At 53.5% G+C, this 19124-nt stretch overlaps 1 protein-coding gene across 1 annotated transcript; it reads left to right on the top strand.

Annotated features, from left to right (window-relative positions):
• The first annotated feature begins 9564 nt into the window (after window positions 1-9564).
• POMC (proopiomelanocortin) lies at window positions 9565-14180 on the top strand. Its single transcript, XM_037146555.2, has 3 exons — window positions 9565-9605; window positions 13217-13295; window positions 13373-14180. The coding sequence occupies exons 1-3, from the start codon at window positions 9565-9567 to the stop codon at window positions 14018-14020; spliced, it is 768 nt and encodes a 255-aa protein (XP_037002450.2). The 3' UTR covers window positions 14021-14180.
• Window positions 14181-19124: the final 4944 nt, after the last annotated feature.

Here is a 19124-nt window from a genome sequence, read left to right as displayed (position 1 = left end):
TGACGTTTCTAATGCAGAACGGTAAATACAAACTCACAGGCATCCGTTCCAGGGCGTCACACTGACATTGGCCCCATGCAGAGGAGCAATTGCAGGGGGCTCTTTTCAGGGGGCTGGCCATTCTCAGCCCACCTGGGCCCCCTGGGTAGCCAGCTGCCTGTTGAAGAAAAGGTAATTCATGGAGTGAGCCCCTGGGCTTCCTCGGGGAATCGGAGTGGAAAGAATGGAGAACCGGTGGCCCATGCGGGGGGCAGGAGTGGGGGTAAAGTGAAACAGGGTAAGAGGGGCCCGAGAGAGCGGACACAGAGCTTAGCCCCACAGCGCCACGGGCCGGGCTGTCCCCACTCTAAGCTACACGCTCCACCGTAGAGCGTGACTCTAGGTCTGAGCTCAACGACAGAGACCCCTTCTAGATCAGGCCTGGAGGGGACCAGGACACCATCTGCTCTGCAAACACCCTCCCTATCAATGCTCACATGAAGAGACTGAGGGCCAGGTCTCAGCCTGGGGCCAGGGTGCCAGCCCGGGGCCCAAGGCCGTCTAGCACCAGAGCTGGGGCCAGCCCCCAGGTTGGCTCTGCCCCATGGCTCCCTCCTCCCGTCCTGACTCTGGTGCGAACCCTCAGGGGCTGTGGACGGAGTCCTGGGTGGCACGTGGGCTCTGGGCCCTCTCTGGCCTTCCCTGCTCTGCCGTGGTCCAGATGGGGCCCAGGCAGTTGCACTAATGCACACATTAGCTTAGTGGATAAAAGCAGTCTCAAGGGTCTCTTCATGAGGCCCCTTTGGCTGCAAGAAAGCAAATTAAAACCCCATTGAAAGGTCAATTGAAATCGCTTTTATTCCAATTCTTTGCACAAATTGATTCCTCTTTGGCCCTGGGGTCAAACTGAAGGTCAGCGAGCGGGGCCCAGCTGCAGAGCTGAATGGGAGCTGGTGAAAGGAGCGGCAGCTCTGCTCGGTGTGTGTGTTCCAGGCGGGCGGAGGCACCCCCATTTCCTGGGCCGTCTGGGGCACCAGGACCTTCTCCTCTGCCGCGCTTCTGGCCTCGGGGTCCTTTTCTGGAGACGAGCTATACCTCCGCCCCGCAGCCCCATCCGTCTCCCCTGGGAGAAATCCTCAGTGTTTCTGTTGACAAGACTACTGGTGGTCCGGATTCCTCACACCTGCTCCTGAGCCTTGCCTCGCGAGAATGCTCTTTAGGAAGAAACATGAGGTGGGGTTTTGAATGTTCCTGGAGAAACTCAGAGAGGTTAAGTAAGATGCCCAAGGTCACAGAGCTCACAGTTTCCTCTCCAAACCTGTGAGCCCGTCAATCTTTTCCCATGTCTCTAAATGGCACTGCCCGCTGCCCAGCTGTTCAAACCAGACATCTGGAACTGTCTTTAAACCCTCCCTTTGCTTCACTGCCACGCCTGCTCCAGGTCCTGCTGCCCCGACTCCCAGCAGAGGCTGCTGGGTGAAGGCCCTCTGATTGGCTCTCCAGGCAGCCAGAGCACCTTCTAAAGGAATTCTCCGGGATCCCGTCGCCCCCTTGCCTAAAACCCAGCAACGGTTTCCCTTTTCACTGGGCATGAATCTCAGCTGTCCCCGTGGGAGTGCCCGCTGGAGTCTGGCACTAAGCTGAGAACAGGCTGAACAGTAGCTGCTTCATAGTCCACAGGTCTCAGCCGTTCCCACCCCCAGTCCTCCCACCTTTCTAGTCCTCCTAGTCTGTCCCCCAGCCCCACACCCAAATCTTGCCCAACTTCTCTGTCTCTCCCTCCCTCCCCCACCAGCATCCAGGTAGACCTGGAGGCCTGGCCGTGGCCCTTTTCTGACCCTTCCTTCCCGAGGTCCCTCAGCCCGCTGCTTCCTCTCCAGTCCCTCTCCCCACTGTGCCCTCTCTTCCGTCCTCCGCTCCTGGGGCAGAAAGTGCCCTGGTCCCCCCATCAGCCCCACTGTACGCTTCCCTGAGACCCCACTCTCTGCCGCTAGGGCTGGTCTGCCTGGGGCCGGGTCCCTTCCTGTGCCCTGGAGGCTCCCCACCTGCTCGGCTCCCTTGCAGGAAGCCCCTCCTCGCATCTATCATGCACTGGGCGGGGAGCAGCCCTGTGCCTGCCTGTGGAATGACTGTGGTGTCCTCCTGCCTTTCCTCTGAACCACAGGTGCCTGGAAGGCAGGAAGCCTGCAGTGACTTAGGTTGGGGTCATGAGGACTCAGAGCCACCCCAAAAGCTCTCCCTGATCCTGGACTGCTGCAACCAGGAAGGGCTGACCTCCAACCCCTCCCACCCCACCATCCGAGAACACAAACACAGGGGCAGATGCCGGGCTATTTCACACACACACACACACACACACACACACACACACACACACACACGTCGGCAGGGGGCGCCTCTCTGTGTTGGGTCCGTATATTCTACTGAGGAAGTCTGGAGATAACTTTAGAGAATCATGAGCTCCTGTAAACTCAGGCTTAGGAGGGACTCCCTTCCACACTCACTCCCGCCAGCCTTCTACAGATATTTCTTGAGCATCAGTACTGCGTCAGTACCTTGCCTGCAACTCTTCATGCATTGACTATGGGAACCGGAGCTTTGCAGACAGGGGGTGCCTGCTGAGCAGGTGTGAGGCCACTCTGACCCAGACCACAGCAGGGGTGGAGAGCTCCCTTTGACCGAGGTGGCAGAGGCTGCGCTGGGCCCCTGGAGCCCTGAGGGGGGACAGTTGTTCTGGCTTGTCAGGGCCTGCAGCCCTCTGGCTCATGTGTGGACACTTGGAGAGGGAGTGCCGAGGGGCTGGCTGGGATGGAGCTGGGAAGCCTTCCTGTCCATCCCTTCCTCCCACCGGCAAGGCCTGAGTCGGCCTAACACAGGCATAAGGCAGCCTCATCCCAGGTCTTCTCTTCTTCCAGTGGAATGTCCCCTGTCACCTGACCCCAGGATCTGGAGGCTGAGGGCAAGGCACTCTCCTCGTGGCCCTCCCCCTGTGCTGGGCTCTCAGCCACCCCATCCTTGGGGCTCCCTTACCAGCTCTTCCTTCTCCCCTGCGCAGGAGGCCGCCCCTACACCTGTCACTGTGATGCACTCACACCTTGGTGACATTGCTTTTCCAATTAAACCCTCAAAGGCAAAAAGCAGGGATGACGCGAGCAGCCTGGGCCCTGTGCCCACAGCTGGGTGTAGGTGCACCAACCTGCCCCTGGGACCCTCACACTCAGTGTCTCCAAATGAAGTCACTGGCTACCCAGCCCAGGGACCTGCGTCTGCTCCTGTCTCCTTCCTTCTCTCCCTCCACCTTTCCCTCCTCCTCTTTTTCCTCCCTTTCTCTTTCCCCTTCTTTTCTCCCTCCCTTCCTTCCTTCCTTCCTTCCTCCCTCCCTTCCTTCCTTCCTTCCTTCCTTCCTTCCTTCCTTCCTTCCTTCCTTCCTTCCTTCCTTCCTTCCTTCCTTCCTTCCTTCCTTCCTCTCTAGACAGGGCTCTCTTGGGGCCAGCACTTGCATGATAATGAGGACAAGCGTTAGCACTCTATAGGGCGACCTAGAGGCCAGGCCCTGCTCTAAGACTTTACAGGTATTATGTAAGTCCGTCCATGTGATAACTACATGGGTTGGTTCAGTCGTTTCCCTCATTTCACAGAAGAGACAGCTGGGTACAGAGAAGCTGTGAATTTGCTTGCAGTCGCACAGCTGGGCAAGGTCATGACCAGGCAGTCTGGCTCCAGAGCTGCGTCCTTCACCATGACCCACTGCCCGTGTCACATGTGCAGCCACAGCAGCCTGGGACAGGGGCCGGTCCGTGACTCCTTCCCCCACACTGAGGCCGCCTCTGCAGTGTTTCGTGAACCTGCCTCTGCCTCATCGTCCCCTCACTGTTCTCACTCTGCTGGCTGGCCCTCTGTCATCCTTTGCTGTTTCCAGGCTGCTTCCCCTCTGGTCGCCCACCTCACGGCCACAGAAATCTGGTCCTATTGCTCCTCTGACTCATCCCTGAACGATCTCCCACTTTCTCCCCGGTTGTCTCCGACTATTCCCAGTCTTCTCTCTCTCTCCATCTTCCACATGCACACGTGAGCATATGGAGTTTCTTTTGCTTTGAGCCCTTTGCATATGCTGTCCCGTCTGCTTGGAATGCCTTTCCTCTCTTCCTCCTGGTGACCTGTTGTATCAGGGTTCAGCCCAATGCAGCATCCCTTTCTCTGGGAAGCCCTTGCTGACCACCCGCCCCCTCTGCCTGGCTGGGTAAAGCACCTCGACATGCAGGCTTGGGAGACCCGAGCCTATGTGTAAGTCCAGCAGCTCCTCCAAAGCTGCCGGACTGAAAACACCACCTGGAAGGCTGCGCAGAGGCCCCAGCCCCCTTTGCCCTGCTGCTGCTTGAGTCCGTCCAGCCCAGGAGCCAGTTACAGGAGTGACTTGAGATTATTGTACACCCCAGCCCGTGCACTGGCCGGGCTGGGCAGGGACGTGCGGCTCTGCCAGGTCCTTGGCCACACTGCAGATTCAAGATCAAAATAAATGTTGTAACTTCCGCCAAGATGGAGGCATAGGTGGATGTGCCGTGCCTTCTCACACAACCAAGTTTAGGGACAACTAAATATTAGCATCAGAAAACACAACCAGAACACGGAAAATTGAACTTTTCGGAAGTCCGTTAACAACAAATTCTTCAGCCCGACCGGTAAGGGGTGAAACCGGCTTCTGGTGAGGGGTTGCACAGGAGGACTCGGTCGGACAGACCCAGGCGCGGAATCCAGACGCGCGAATCCAGACGCACGGGTTCCAAATGCAGGATTGGACCTAGTGAGCGACTGAGCAACCCACCAGGCGAGCGACTACAGAGGAGACAGTGGGGAAGCGGTGCTGCGTGTTGACTGCGGTCGCCTATTTGCGTGAGAGCGGACAGGCGAGGGAGTGGGCGGTTGGACCGGCCGCAGCGGTAGAGGGCGCCGCCATTTCCCCGCTCTGACCACGCCTCCACATACAGCGTCACAACCCAGCGACCTGGGAGTCCAAGGCGCCGCTTCTCACATTTAAAGGGCCAGAACAGACCAAAAATGTCGCAGGAAGACCTCAAAGCCCCAGAGATAAATCTAAGCCACGAAGAAATAGCAAAACTCTCAGATGCACAGTTTAAAACACTGGTCATCAGGATCCTCACAGATCTGGTTGATTATAGCCACAAATTAGAGAAACATATGAAGGCTAAACTAATGGAAATGAATGGAATTCCACAGAAAACCAATAGCGATGAAAAGGAAACTGGGACTCAAATCAATGGAGTGGACCAGAAGAAAGCAAATAATGGCCAAACAGAAAAGAGTCAAGAAGCAAGAATTCAAAGAAATGAGGAGAGTCTTAGGAACCTCCAGGACATCTTTAAACACTCCAATATCCGAATTATAGGGGTACCAGAAGGGGGAAAGGCACAGCCACCAGTGGAAAACTTATTTGAACAAATAATAAAAGAAAATTCCCCCAATCTGGCAAAGGAAATAGACTTCCAAGAAATCCAAGAAGCCCAGAGAGTACCAAAAAAGTTGGACTCAAGAAGAAACACACCAAGGCACATCATAATTACATTAGCCAAGATTAAAATGAAGGAGAGAATCCTAGAAGCAGCCAGAGCTAAGGGGACAATCACCTACAAAGGAGTCCCCATCAGACTGGCAGCAGATTTCTCAAAAGAGACCTTACAGGCAAGAAGGGGCTGGAAAGAAATATTCCAAGTCATGAAATCTAAAGACCTACAACCAAGATTGCTCTATCCAGCAAAACTTTCATTTAGAATGGAAGGACAGATAAGGTGCTTCTCAGATAAGATCAAATTCAAGGAGTTCATCATCACCAAGCCCTTATTATATGAAATGTTAAAGGGACTTATCTAAGAAAAAGAAGTTAAAGAAACATGAACAGTGAAAGGACAACAAACTCACAGTTATTAACAACCACACCTAAAACAAGAAAACTAAAAGGATAGCTAGATCAGGAGTGGAAACATAGAAATGAAGATCTCAAGGAGGGTTAGCAACAGGGGAGTGGGAGGAGGAGATGGGGGGACAAGGTACAGAAAATAAGTAGCATAGACAGTAGATAGAAAATAGATGGGGGGGGCAAGAATAGCATGGGAAATATAGAACCTAAAGGACTTGAGACACATGGACATAAACTAAAGGGGGGGTAATGGTGGGGATGGGGGGGCAGGGGGGAGGGGAATGAAGGGGGGAATAGAACAACTGTAACAGCTTAATCAATTTTAAAAAATAAATTAAAAAAAATAAATGTTGTTGTTTTGAACCAATCAATTTTGGGGGTGATTTGCGATATAGCAGTAGAGAACTATTTGGTCTTTATTTCTGTCTCCATCACTGCCTATATTTACATCTACTGTATCATCATACTTCCCCCACTTAACAACATATAGTGGCCATTTTTTATATCTAGAAATTAATATCTGCATTATTACTTTGAATGGCTGCAGAATCTTTCATTGTACAGCTTTACCATAATTTTGATTCTACCTTACTATAAATGCTCGATTTAATTTCAGTTTATTGCCACTATAATAATGTGGTACGAATAGTCTTGAAGCAGCATTTAGTATAACTGCTAGGTAATTTCCTCGGGATAATGCCCAGGAAATTCTGGGTTAAAAGGTAAAGGCCGTGGTACAGACGAAAGTCCATCATGCCGCCGTGGCCTGGCCCAGGGGTCTGCGTCTGCCCCTCCCCTCCCCCTTCACCGCTGTCAGGGACGAGGAAGCCCCTCTGCTATTGGTGGGCCAGGCTGGTCCTCTGGGTCTGCTTCTGCGTAGGGCTCGGATTATTTGGTTCCCCCACTCTCACCTGCCGCATCAGTTTCCCCCTCTGTGACTCCCAACAGCATGAACCACATTCTAGCACCTTCTGCCGTCTTTACTTCTGACCCTCTGACCCTCTGACCCTCCGCCACTGCCTCCCATTCATGATTAGATTTCTAGGAAGAGTTGTTTTTATGCCAGGACTAAAGGAATAACTAAACAAATCCACAAAAATCATGGGGAGATTTTTAAAACATACTTCAATCAGTAATTAATGGAATAAGATGACATGCAATTACAAAAGATACAAGTATAGAAAGGATATAGAATATTTGAGCAAACACAGGGTCCCTGTGCTTCTGAAATGCACAAGAAAACGTTCATCAAAATGGACCACACATCTGTCCGTTAAACAGCCCTCTGCCCCCAGTTTCAAAGGACTGAAACCAAACAGAGCATGTTCTCTGATCACAGGAGACTTGGGCTAAATGTTAGTTTCAAAATATAACCAGAAAATCCCCCGTGTTTGGAAATGAAACAGAACACATCTCAATAACCCGCAGGGTTCAGGTGGAGTTGCTTCCGCTGCAGGTCCAGTGCTGGCTTCTCCCTGACCTGACACTAGGGACTAGGGCCCAGCCAGTGCTCCAGGGCCAGGCTCCGAGAGGACTGAGAGCCCCCAGACCACCGAGCCAGCTCACGGTGCGGGGAGGCCTCAGAGGCCACAAGGGAAGCACTGCAGCTGCTCTTCAAAGAGCACCCCCCATTTATTAATACTCTAAGGTTAGCAGCACCTTCTCCTTGGGGTTTGGGGTACAGGAGGGGCCGGCCCTGGGCTTGTGCAACTCCCTTCCCGACTGGAGAAGGCAACCTGTTCTGGACCTCAGGTGAGTGACTCCCGACCTTCTCTGTTACTGCCCACTCCCCAACCCCTGGAACAAGGGACTGTGATTCCTGGTGACATCAGTCCCCAAATGCTGGGGAAATGTGAGGTGTCCCTGACGTCCTCTCAGTGCGGTGACATTTACCTGCAAACGCGAACCAGGCGGCCGCCAGTCAAAGCCCGCACAGGAGCAACTTCGCCCTCTCCCCCACCGCCTCAGCGGCGCGCCCTGCACCGGGGCGCTAAGCCGCCTGCTCGCCCCAACTGGAGACCCAACACCGCCCTTAATTAAGTTCTTTCCTGACGGCCGCCAGGTGCGTCCTTCTGCGGGACAGTGTTAATTCCAGCCTCCGGGGCCGAGATGCAGCCCCCTTTCCGGGCACGTCTGCCTTTGCGCCCAGCCTCTACCTGGAAACCCCCCTCCCGCGCCCCACGCCCCCCCTCCCAGGGACGGGGGAGTTGCTCGTTACGCGGCCCTGCCGGGAAGTTCGCATCCAGCGCCCACTCCGGCGAACCCCGTATAAAAGGACCGGGAAGAGCCACCGGGACTAGGCGGGGAGGAGGAGGAAGGACGGAAGGAAAGCGACCCCTCCGGAGAGGCCGCGGATCATCCTCGCTCCGGCGCAGCGGGAATCGCCCACCGAGCGGGGTCTCCGCGACAGGTAAGGGCGCAGCGTGCGGAACCTCGCCCTCACCCGGGACGCCCGCGGTCCCGTGTCTTTCGACAACTTTCTGTGCTGAGTGCCGCGGGGCGGCAGGAGGAGGGCGGCTGCGACCAGGAGCGGCGCCCTCCGGAGCTGGCGGCCGCGTGTCCCCCGAGGGGTGGGGCCGCGAGGACCCCCGAGACTCCCACCGCCTTCTGGGGAGAGCCCGGTCTTAAGGCGCCTGCTCCGCCTGACTTTCTGGGTAGATGTCACTGGCCAGATGCCGTACAGTGTAGCGCAAATTAACGTCGGAAACTGGGGTAGGAGAGAAAAGGCTAAAAGTCACAACCAAGTCCTTGCATTTCAGACTTTTGGGATTCAGACCCCCCGAGTCCTCGTTTCTCCGCCCGCCTTAAGTGCACCCCACCCGGCCGCGCCGAGACGGGCCGCGGGCTCCTGGACGAGGCCCCGCTGGGTTTAATAGGGGAGGCGGGGCAGGAACTGTCCGAGGTCCTGAACCGCCCGCGCTGCCCTTGACAGACCGCGGAGGGGACCCTCTGTCCGCCGACCGGAGATTGCAGGGCGCCCGCGGCCGCTGGAGCTGGCGGAGGCGCGGGCGAGGGCGGTCCCCAGTGCAGGAGGGAGAGTGACACCGATTTCTCAGGTCTAATGGGGGAGGTGGTGATCTCGCAGAATGGCAGAAGGAACCGAGGAAAGTACAAGTGTGTGTTTGTTCCCTCAATTGTTAAGATATGTTCAGATTAGGGCTTACTTAATGACTTAATTCATCCTTTGACGCTTCTGTTTTAGGACTTGGGCCGTGTGTAACTTGGTACAAGGACAAAACTGTGCACCTCTGCTCTGCTGGTCTTTGTAGACGGACATGACCAGGGTGCAGTTCTGTAGAAACACAAAGTGCCCTGTTTGGCTCACAGAGAATTCACTTACACGTATGAAGTTCTAGTAAGTGTAGTTCTATAGTAAAGCTCATGTCAAGATGAACAAATACAGACTTCTGTTTATTTTTCCAAGGCTTTCCAAACACTCTCCCTATTTGTGGAAAGCACTATATTTGACATCTCCTCATTGCTATATTGCTTTCTTTAAAAAGAATGGCACAAGGCAATATTTATTCATTGTAGAAAAATAAAGACTACCTGCAAGCAAACAGAAGACGAGGTGCTTTCCGGAAGCAGCCTAACTCTGGAGCAGCAGCCCGGAGCTCTGAGAGGGTGTGGGTGGGGCAGAGCCCATGTGGGCAATGCAGCCAGCAGGGCGGAAGCTGAAGCCTGAGATCCGGAGGTGGGTTTTGAGAAACTGGAAATCACTCCAGAACGGCCAGTTCGGAGGACACGTGAAATACAGTTGAGGAAACTGTCAAATCTGTGTGATCTTACTTCTTTCTCTACTAATAGGTTATTTTGCACTTGCTACAGTGAGACGTGGTTGTCATTTTCCTGCTTCCAGTGTAAATCTGGGCAACTTTCTGACCTGAGTGTGCCCTGTGGTCTCACAGCTTTAGTATGAGTCTCCTTGTCCACCAAGTTCAGGCTTCACACTCGGACCGGAGCATCAGAAGTCCACAACAGGAGCAGCCTGTCCCTGGTCACTGGACATCAGGTTGACCAATGCTCTCCCCCAGTTGCCTGGGATGCTGATGGGCCGGCTCACTGGCTGCCAGCACCATCTAATGGCTGCTCTGAAAACATTCAGGCAGGACCTGGCCACCATTCAGAAGGGAGCCCTGAGCTGGTTCAGCTTTGGGGAAAATCGGCTCAGCTTTGGGTGGGGCAGAGAGAAGGAAGTGGCTTCCTGCAGTAGACAATTGAGAGCCAGAGAGAACGTGCACTTCCAAAGCCTCTCCTGTAAAAAATTTGGCCCATGCCTCCACACACGAGAGGTTTCTTTCAGGCAAACATTTTAAAATGCAAATGTCCATTAGGAGAGACAATTATTCATCCTCGCCTTTAATGGGAATCACTTGTCTCATCTAATTAGTAGGTTTCTCCCCAACAGCTGGTTAAGAAGATCTTTTACAACACAAAGTGGTTGTGGGGTTGGGATGAGCTGAGGACAGAAAGAAAGTGGGGCCACCCTAGGTGGGGAAGGACTTGGCGGCATGGGAGCTCGAGAGAGAGCTGGGGGAAGCGTGGGGCAGAGGCAGCATCAGGCAGCCTGATGCAGCCTGACCTTGGCCTCAGCGAGGTCTTGACCTGCAGCGAGGTACTTGAAAGTATCTTTGGTAGGTGTTCCCCTTTGAAAGGTCATTCCCTCTACACCTGCAGCATCACAGAATCAGAGCACGCGGTCTGACATGTGATGTGTTCAGAAGATGATTTGTTTTTAAAAGAATGGGGGTTGCTTTAAAAATAAATCTCTCCAAATTCGCAGGGGTCTGCAAATAGTGATCACCGCAGTCGTCTGTGTACAGGGCAGCAGATCAGGTTGCCTGAGGTTTTGGCTAAATTGGCCAGAGGTTTTATTTGCCTTTATACAAACCCACAGTATTCACAGGAAATAGAGCTTCTGAGGAATGGTAGGATCTCGGTGGGGGACGAGGGGAAGAGACCCTCTGGAGCAGGAGTTTCAGAGTCCTTGCGTTTCCCAAGTTACTCCTTGGGTCTGAAGTGTTACAACTACAGCTTCGTGAAGGTGGGGAAATAGGAAAGCTCTGTGTTAGAAACAGGAAAGGTTATTGTCTCTCTCTGGGCCTCAGCTTCCCCGTCGCTCAAATAAGAGGCTGAACCAAATGACCCCTAAACTGGCTTCCAGCCCTAACTTCTTTGGGGCCTGATTCTTAACAGGAGATAAAGGGGAAATGGCACATGGTTGCCCCGGTCCTATTCCCCTCTTCTCTAGCACAATTCGCACCTCCCTGCACACCAGCCTTCTTGAACTGCCCTTGTCCTCAAAAAGCCTCGTGCTCTGCGGGTGATTGTGTTGTTAATGTTGGCTCCCGGACCTTCCTGGTGAGTGGCCAACATTGTTCTGCTCCTTGCAGGGGTCCCACCAATCTTGTTTGCCTCTGCAGAGCCCCAGCCTGCCTGGAAGATGCCTCGATCGTGCTGCAGCCGCTCGGGGGCCCTACTGTTTGCCTTGTTGCTTCAGGCCTCCATGGAAGTGCACGGCTGGTGTCTGGAGAGCAGCCAGTGTCAGGACCTCACCTCAGAGAGTAACCTGCTGGTATGTGGGCCATGGCCATCATGTCACTGTGGGGCACCAGAGGGAGCCAGGGCTGGGACTGGGGCCGGGACAGCGCACACGGAAGTACTATGGTGAAGGAAAGTTCATTCCCAGAGATGTAGGTAAGCCCAGGTCAGGAATAGACCCCCAAGGCGAAGTCAGCGTGGGCCGGAGGAGGGGAAGAAGCAGCTATTTAGAGATAGTGCCATTAAAATAACACTCATGCTAATAATAGTAATAACAATGATTGCTTCTCAGTTGAGCTTACATTTTGTCTTTTAGCTCCCAAATTACTCCTTTTAAAGTAACCTCATATCATTTGCCATTTAATTCCATTTTTCTTCCTTTTCTATCTACTACCAGTTACAAAGTGAGCTAGGTATTACTGCAAATCATCTCTAGGGAGAGAAAGAATACCACTGCCATTGCCATTTTTCTCTAACTAGTGCCAAAAGTGTGGAGTTCCTATTGGAAGACAGACCCACAGCCTTTACAGAAGCATGTAAAGGTCATTTGGGCCAGGTTGGAATTCCCTCCAGGTCGCCACAGGGTGTGAGTGTGTGTGTGTGTGTGTGTGTGTGTGTGTGTAGGCATAAATGAGCAATTATAGCATGTCAAGGACTAAAAGACACTGCTGGCATCAGTGACTGAGTTCCACCCTGCTGCCAGCACCTGCCTGGTAAGGGTGGGATGCATGTCATTACATTCTGTGTGTTCTGTCAGTGGAGACGCTGAGTTAAGGTAAGAGAGACGTCCTCAAAAATGCAGAGCAGGTTCATGTGGAATAGAAAATAGAAACAAAGAGCCCAGAAAATCCTGAGGGCTCTAGTTCAGGGACTCACGGCGGGATGCCCATTGCACAGCTTCTCCTGTGGAGAGCTCACTAGGGAAGGGGCACTGGTCATGGTCAGAACCCCCTGGGTTCGTCTCAGTTCTGTGGCCAGTGAGCTGGGGAACCTTGCCAAGGGCCTTCTGCCTCTTTGAGCCTCCTGTTTCATATGTCCAGGGGAGAGGAGTATGAGACAATTTCATTATCCCATTAATGTTCTGTAGTGTTATAATTCCCAATCTGTGCAGCATGAAATTCCCAACTCAGCAGGGTGGGTGGGAGCTGTTTACCCCCCTGCAGTCTTGAGTAACTGAAAACTCCACACTACAGGTCATTTTCCTAAGCAACTGTGTACCACAGTCCACTGGTCTGGTCAGAGACTGGGGTTCCGAGACCCACGCAAGGGAAGTACTCCTGGCTTTCTCCCTGACCTCCAATCAGAATGAGGTGACAGGGAAGTGAACCACTCCCTCCCAAAGTCTACTGATTGGAGAAAGAAAGCACAGGATTTCAGCTCAGAAGACTTGAAAGACAGAGAAAGTGCCAAATGGAGGTGGGAAAATTTTGAGGCATGGTAGGAGGTGGCTGGGGTAGGGCATGAGATAGGCCTGCAGAGCACCAGGGTACAGTTGAGGCATTATTGAAAGTAAAGTTAATTTTCTACTTTTCCCACCCGGCGATATTCTTCCCAATTTTAGCCGTATGCCCCACTGAGACTCGCATTGGACCCTATTTATTTGCGCTATTTACTGAGTGCAAACAACTGCCACCCCCTGCCACTGACCAACCGGTTCCTATACTGGCACTGTTCACAAAAGCTACATGACCGGTAGGCACGGAGGGAACGCAGGGTGCGTTGTAGTCGCCGGGCAGACATACTAAGGCACACAGGAAACTAAAGAGACGGTGTTCGAGCTCCGTCCCAGACGTCTGCGGGTGCCAAGAAGGCAGGCGGGCAAGCGACCCCAGCAGGGCGGCTGGTACGTGGTGCGGGAGTCCAGCCGAACGTGGGTGCGGGGTCACGCGGCGCGGTGCCCTCACGCGCTTCGCTCTCCAGCAGGCCTGCATTCAGCCCTGTCAGCCCGATCTCTCGGCCGAGACGCCCGTGTTCCCCGGCAACGGCGAGGAGCAGCCCCCGACCGAGAACCCCCGGAAGTACACCATGGGCCACTTCCGCTGGGACCGCCTCGGCCTCCCGAACGGCAGCGGCTGGGCCGGCGCGAGCGGGAAGCGGGAGGAGGAGGAGGTGGTGGCAGCCGCGAGCGCTGGCGCCGAGCCGGGCCCGCGCGAGGACAAGCGCTCCTACTCCATGGAGCACTTCCGCTGGGGCAAGCCGGTGGGCAAGAAGCGGCGCCCAGTGAAGGTGTACCCCAATGGCGCCGAGGACGAGTCGGCCGAGGCCTTCCCCCTCGAGTTCAAGAGGGAGCAGGCTGGGGTGCGGCGCGAGCCGGCGCTGAACCCCGAGCGCTTGGCTGAGGGCGCTGCGGCCCGAGCCGGTCTGGAGTACCGCCTGGTGGCCGCGGCCGAAGCGGCCGCGGCGGCGAAGGAGGACGGGGGGCCCTATAAGATGGAGCACTTCCGCTGGGGCAACCCGCCCAAGGGCAAGCGCTACGGTGGCTTCATGACGTCAGAGAAGAGCCAGACGCCCTTGGTGACGCTGTTCAGAAACGCCATCATCAAGAACGCCTACAAGAAGGGCCAGTGAGGGCGGAGCTGGGCATGGGGCTTCTCTCCCTGGGAAGTCAACCCCAAAGCTCCGTCTCCTCGCCTACCTGCCGCTACTCGCTCCGGTGGTGGGAGCGGCAGATGTTCAGTCTTTAAAGCTGTCTGTAGTTAGGAAATAAAACTTTTCAAGTTGCACATCTGCCTCCGACTTGGAATGTTAACTGGGGGAATAAAGTAAAAATATGTATCCATCGAAAAGCAGCATATAGTGGAGGGGAGAGACGGTTTTCATGTGACCAAGCATCATCAAGACGGGGGTATTTCATAAGACGGGGGTAGGGGGGGTGGGAAGGAAATGTGCTTCCCTATCTCCTCAGTAAGTGGGTCTTAAAGGGGCCAGATCAGTGCACAGGTGGCAAACAGAAGGCCCCAGGCTGAATCTGGCCCTCCACCTTGTTTTATCTGCCCCCATCTTCCGGGCTGCTGCACTGAGCTCCTTGTCCCTAGTTAAGTAGTTACATTTACACAGTCCTAAAATTACATTCGGCTCTATGAAGGTAGCTGGGAGGCTGACGTAGCCCCCAGTGAAAATGAGTTTGACGTAGCCCCCAGTGAAAATGAGTTTGACACCCCTGATTTAGGGAACAGCTCCACCCTGCGTTGAGTGGGAAAAGACTGCTCAGCTAGTAGGTGCGTCAAAAAGCAGGGTTCCTGCAAGTGACCTGGCACCTGTCCAAGAGTCAGCCCCACGGGGCTGAAGCTCAACAGCAACTGGAAGGGCACTCTGGGCTGCAAGGTAGGAAGTTGTGCTAATGTGCCCCAGATCTGGCTATCCCTGTGACCTTAGGCAAGCCTCTGACCTCCAAGATTTAGTTCTTCCTCCCCCTTCCTAGTGTGAGGGGTCTTGTGTAGATTAATTTTTAAAATGGATTTGATTAGCCTGTTGTCACTGAGAAGCTAAGTGTAAGTGCTGGTGGGTCATGTCAGTTCCTATCTGGCTTCCTTCCCAGATACAGACATTCTCAAATACAGGCTCACCCACATAGATGCACACCCATGGAGACACGCCTGTACAAATAGAACACAAGGTGCATGGAGACTTCCAACCCCGTGGGCTCAAGCCTTGGGATCTCCATTTCCCCCCAGCTCTGCCCACATGCTCCCCTCCCCATGTTGCCAGCCTAAGCCCTTTTCATCCTCATGCTCCTGGCTCAGGCCTCCACTGTGGTACCAGCCTCCTCACCGACTGGTCTCCTTGTCTCCAGTTGCTCTCCTCCCAGCCCATCCGATACCAATCTTTCATGGTCATGAATGCAAAATCTTGCTTTCCCCACAGTCCCTGGCTCAAGAGGTAAAAAAGTCACCCCACCCCAATTTTCCATCAATCCAAACGAGAGGGCATGGTGTGCTGGGAGCCCTTGTCAATGATGTTCACGTCCCTTACTGAGCCCCCCTTCTCATGTCCCCATCTGCTGATATGCCCCCTCTTCTCCCATCCTCCTTCACTCTCTGCCTGGAACTCCCCACCTTCCCCCATCACTTTGAACGTTACCTATTTTCCAACATGAGCCCCGGCTCAAGTCCACTTCCACTGGGAAAGTCATGATCTCTTCCAGCTGCACCCGCTCATTTTTGGTGTTCCTGCAGCCAGCTCCTCCTCAGTGGGGGGCATGCAGTCAGGCTCGGCTGGCAGTGTTCTGCTGTGTGTGTACTGTGCTCCCCTCAGGGAAACCATTAGGGCAGAGGCCACAGCCTAGGGTTCTTTTAGCTGTCCCCAATATGTTTTAACAATGCTGGGGCCATAGGTATGCAGCCACACACATTTCTGATTCATAGGAGACTCATGGATACTTACACACACACAAAGAGAAGTACATATACATGTCAGCTGCATCAGACATACCAGTGGGCAGTATGATCAAAGTGGCTGGGAAACATCTGTGTACAGCCCTTACATATGTTGGTGCCACAGGAGTTCACAATGAAAGAAATGCCCTGATGTAAGAGGAGTCAGATGCCAGATTCCTAAGATAAAGTCTCCCCTACCATAATGAGGAAATAAATGGCCCCACCTTCCCTGGGAAGGTGCCCCCATGCTGGGAATCCTGGGCCTCACGGTGACTTCTGGCAGCATCGTCCCCCCAACCTTCTTCCTTTTGAGGCAAGTAAAGTAATGGCAGGTGGGGGTGGCTAAATGTCAGTGGTTAATGTTGGTATTTTCAGACCCTGTTTGCATCTCAAAAAACCATTTACTTTAAAGAAATCAAATAGACAAGCATGTGGTGACAACATTAACATTTATTTGAAAAGGGCATCATAACAGCTCCTTGGGAAATCACGACTAATAATCCTAAAGAATGCTTCCTACACTCGCCCGCCCCTCCCACTTCTCTTTCCCTCTCCTTAAAACTAATTTGACTCAACAAATGTAAAACACACAAAACTGCCACAGGCACTAATTCTTCACTCCCATATAAATACGTCAGCTATTATATACATATATCATCAACTAGGAACTATATTGCACACACATGCACACACACGGGCACACACACTCTCAGCCAGGCCCTGAAGGTCCAGACGGACACAGATGTGTTACACTGTGTGAGTGGCAGCATCTGTGGAGTTAGTTCTCTGCACTCCACAGGCCAGAACCAACAGTCGCGGAGGAGTTAACAGGGGAAGAGGATGAGGCCCTAGGATCTCCTGGAGAAAAGTGCTGGTCATCCTGCTGGTGCAGAAAGAGCACAGAAAGCTGCCTTCTGACCCCAGCAGGTCACGGAGTCCCAGCCACAGCCCCTGTATCTTCTCCCCACTTCCCAGCTGGCCAGGCCCATGACCACGCTTCTCCATTTGGCAGATGAGGCCATGTTTGGGACAAAGGGCCACTTTAACCAGATTTCTAAGGTTAACATGGTGAAGAAGCAGCACGCTGCCCTACATTGTCTCCCAGAGCTAAGGAAGATGTTTTGTTTCAGCACAACTGCCTGCCAGGTCTAGGGGTCAGGGGAAGGGGGCGTGGCCTGCCCAGATCAGCTGACCTCCTTGTCTATCTTCACACTTCACGCTAGGCTTAACAGCTCTGGTCTAGTTCTTTTCCTCGGCCCTCAGCTGATCAGATGCCAGTTCATGGTCATGAAGAGGAATGGGGAGAGACAGCCTTGCTTCTCAATGACAGTCTTTACCCAGGTCAGAGGGACTGGAGACAGTGAAAGAGTAACCAGAAGGTATAGTGACCGAGAAGCCTCCAAAGAAGCCTGGAGGTCTGGCCTTGGAGCCATTTAAAGGGACTCTAAGGTTGTTCTAATTCTTAAGCCAACTGAAACATGTTCTCTGGGACCCAGAACATCCAGGGCAAAGGGCGGCATGTATGTGGCCCTCAAGTCTCGACCTTCTTCAAGCACTTCAGTCAGTCCCAGCCCCGCCTTTCCACTGCTCATCCATTCACACTGGTGTATGAAGTGGAGGGCTGGACAGAGGAGAGTATCTGAGCCCTTTTCTAGCTCTTCTCCTGCCCCGCCTGGGCTCCTTCTCTGGAGAGGAGGCATCTAGGAGTCAAGAAATCACTTATTTCCACTTTCAGAGAGAGGAAAATGGGAACAGGCACAGGGCACTGGGGACCCCACCTCGAGGCAAATGAGAGGAGCCTGCAGGAGCACGCTGGCGCTTCCTGCTGACCTGCTTCTTACGCACGGGCGTGACTCAACCGAATTAATAGAACTTCCAGATCTCAAATGCTTTCGTGCCTCTTAAGCTCCACCAGCAGAGTGCCCACTCAGCCTACCCCTTGCCTTGGAAGCAAGAGTGATCACGGCTTTGGGGAGCAGCTGGTCTGGATGGGCTTGCTGGCTTAGGATCACAACAGAGGAGGGGAGCAAGAAGGGCCAATCAGCCCTGGCTGGTGTAGCTCTGTGGATTGAGCACCAGCCTGAGAACTAAAGGGTCACCGGTTTGATTCCCAGTCAGGGCACATGCCTATCTTCACAGGGTTGCAGGCCAGGTCCCCAGTTGGGGGGTGTGAGAGGCAAGCACATATTGATGTCTCTCTCCCTTCCTGTCTAAAAATTCATAAATAAAATCTTTTTTTTTTAAAAAGGGTCAGTCAAAGACACAGTGCTGTCTGACGCTACGGGGCCTGGAAGGCAGGAAGCAGCAATGGCTGCCAGGCTGAGGGCCTGGGCACCCAGCACACTCTGCTTTGCGTCCCTTCCCAGGGCTTGTGGAGGGGCGGGAGGATGCTGGTGAGGGAGACTGCTTAATTTACTGTTTAACTGCCTGTCTGAGTTAACACGCACCTTAAACTTTCTCACTCCGAGGCACACTTGGCCAGAACCCAGGTTCTGCCTCCTGTGGGCAGGCAGTCTAATATTCTACTGAGTGCAGATTTAAATTGAAACTAGGAAGAGGGCATTGAAGAATGAAAACAAAAACAAGAAAACGGCCAGTTCTCCCAAAGAAACACTTCTTTGCTAGGTAGCTGTGATGAAAAGAAAAGGCTGCTTTGGACCGTGGAGAGAGAAGCCAAGTGTATGAAGAATGCACCCCGTTCCCAGGGTGGGGATGAGGGACAGGCGCCGGAGTGGACCTGCAGGTCTCTGGTCCTACGGCTGGCTCTGGAAAGAGGCTCCAGGGGTCGCAGAGCCAGGGTTCCCAGGGCGGGGCTCAGGGGCAGTGGCCAGGGGGGTGGCCCTTACAGTCAAGGAGGCACAAGAGAGAAACAGGGTTTCTCATCAAAGCCGAGCAGGGGATGTAGGTGGAGGGATTTGCAAAGAAAGATGTGTTGGTGGTTCAAGGTTTCGATTTCCGGTGAAGTTCCTTCCCAAGGTTATTTGCCTTCCAATCTGCTCCAAGTTATTTGAAATGTGATTTCTCAATAGATATTAAAGTAAGGAGAATTCTCAGTTCCTGGTTATAAAGTTGGGTTGAGCACTAGCTAAGAGCCACGAGGGGAGCAGAAGCTGGGCCCCCGGGTCCTTAAATCACGACAGCCATGCGGAAGCTGCAGGCCCAGAGCACAGAGGCAGCGACCAGGGGGCAAACTCAGGGAACAAGAGCCAGAAAGCCTCCTACCCAAGAGATTACTGCACAAGTAATGGGAAAGGCATATGTTAAATTTTTCCCGACTTGTGAAAATCCACCCATCT

The sequence above is a fragment of the Artibeus jamaicensis genome, unplaced genomic scaffold, assembly GCF_021234435.1.
Source record: "Artibeus jamaicensis isolate MK-2021 breed Jamaican fruit bat unplaced genomic scaffold, CSHL_Jam_final contig_465, whole genome shotgun sequence".
In the NCBI taxonomy this organism is placed as follows: domain Eukaryota; kingdom Metazoa; phylum Chordata; class Mammalia; order Chiroptera; family Phyllostomidae; genus Artibeus; species Artibeus jamaicensis.
This window is presented reverse-complemented; position numbering and strand designations above follow the sequence as displayed.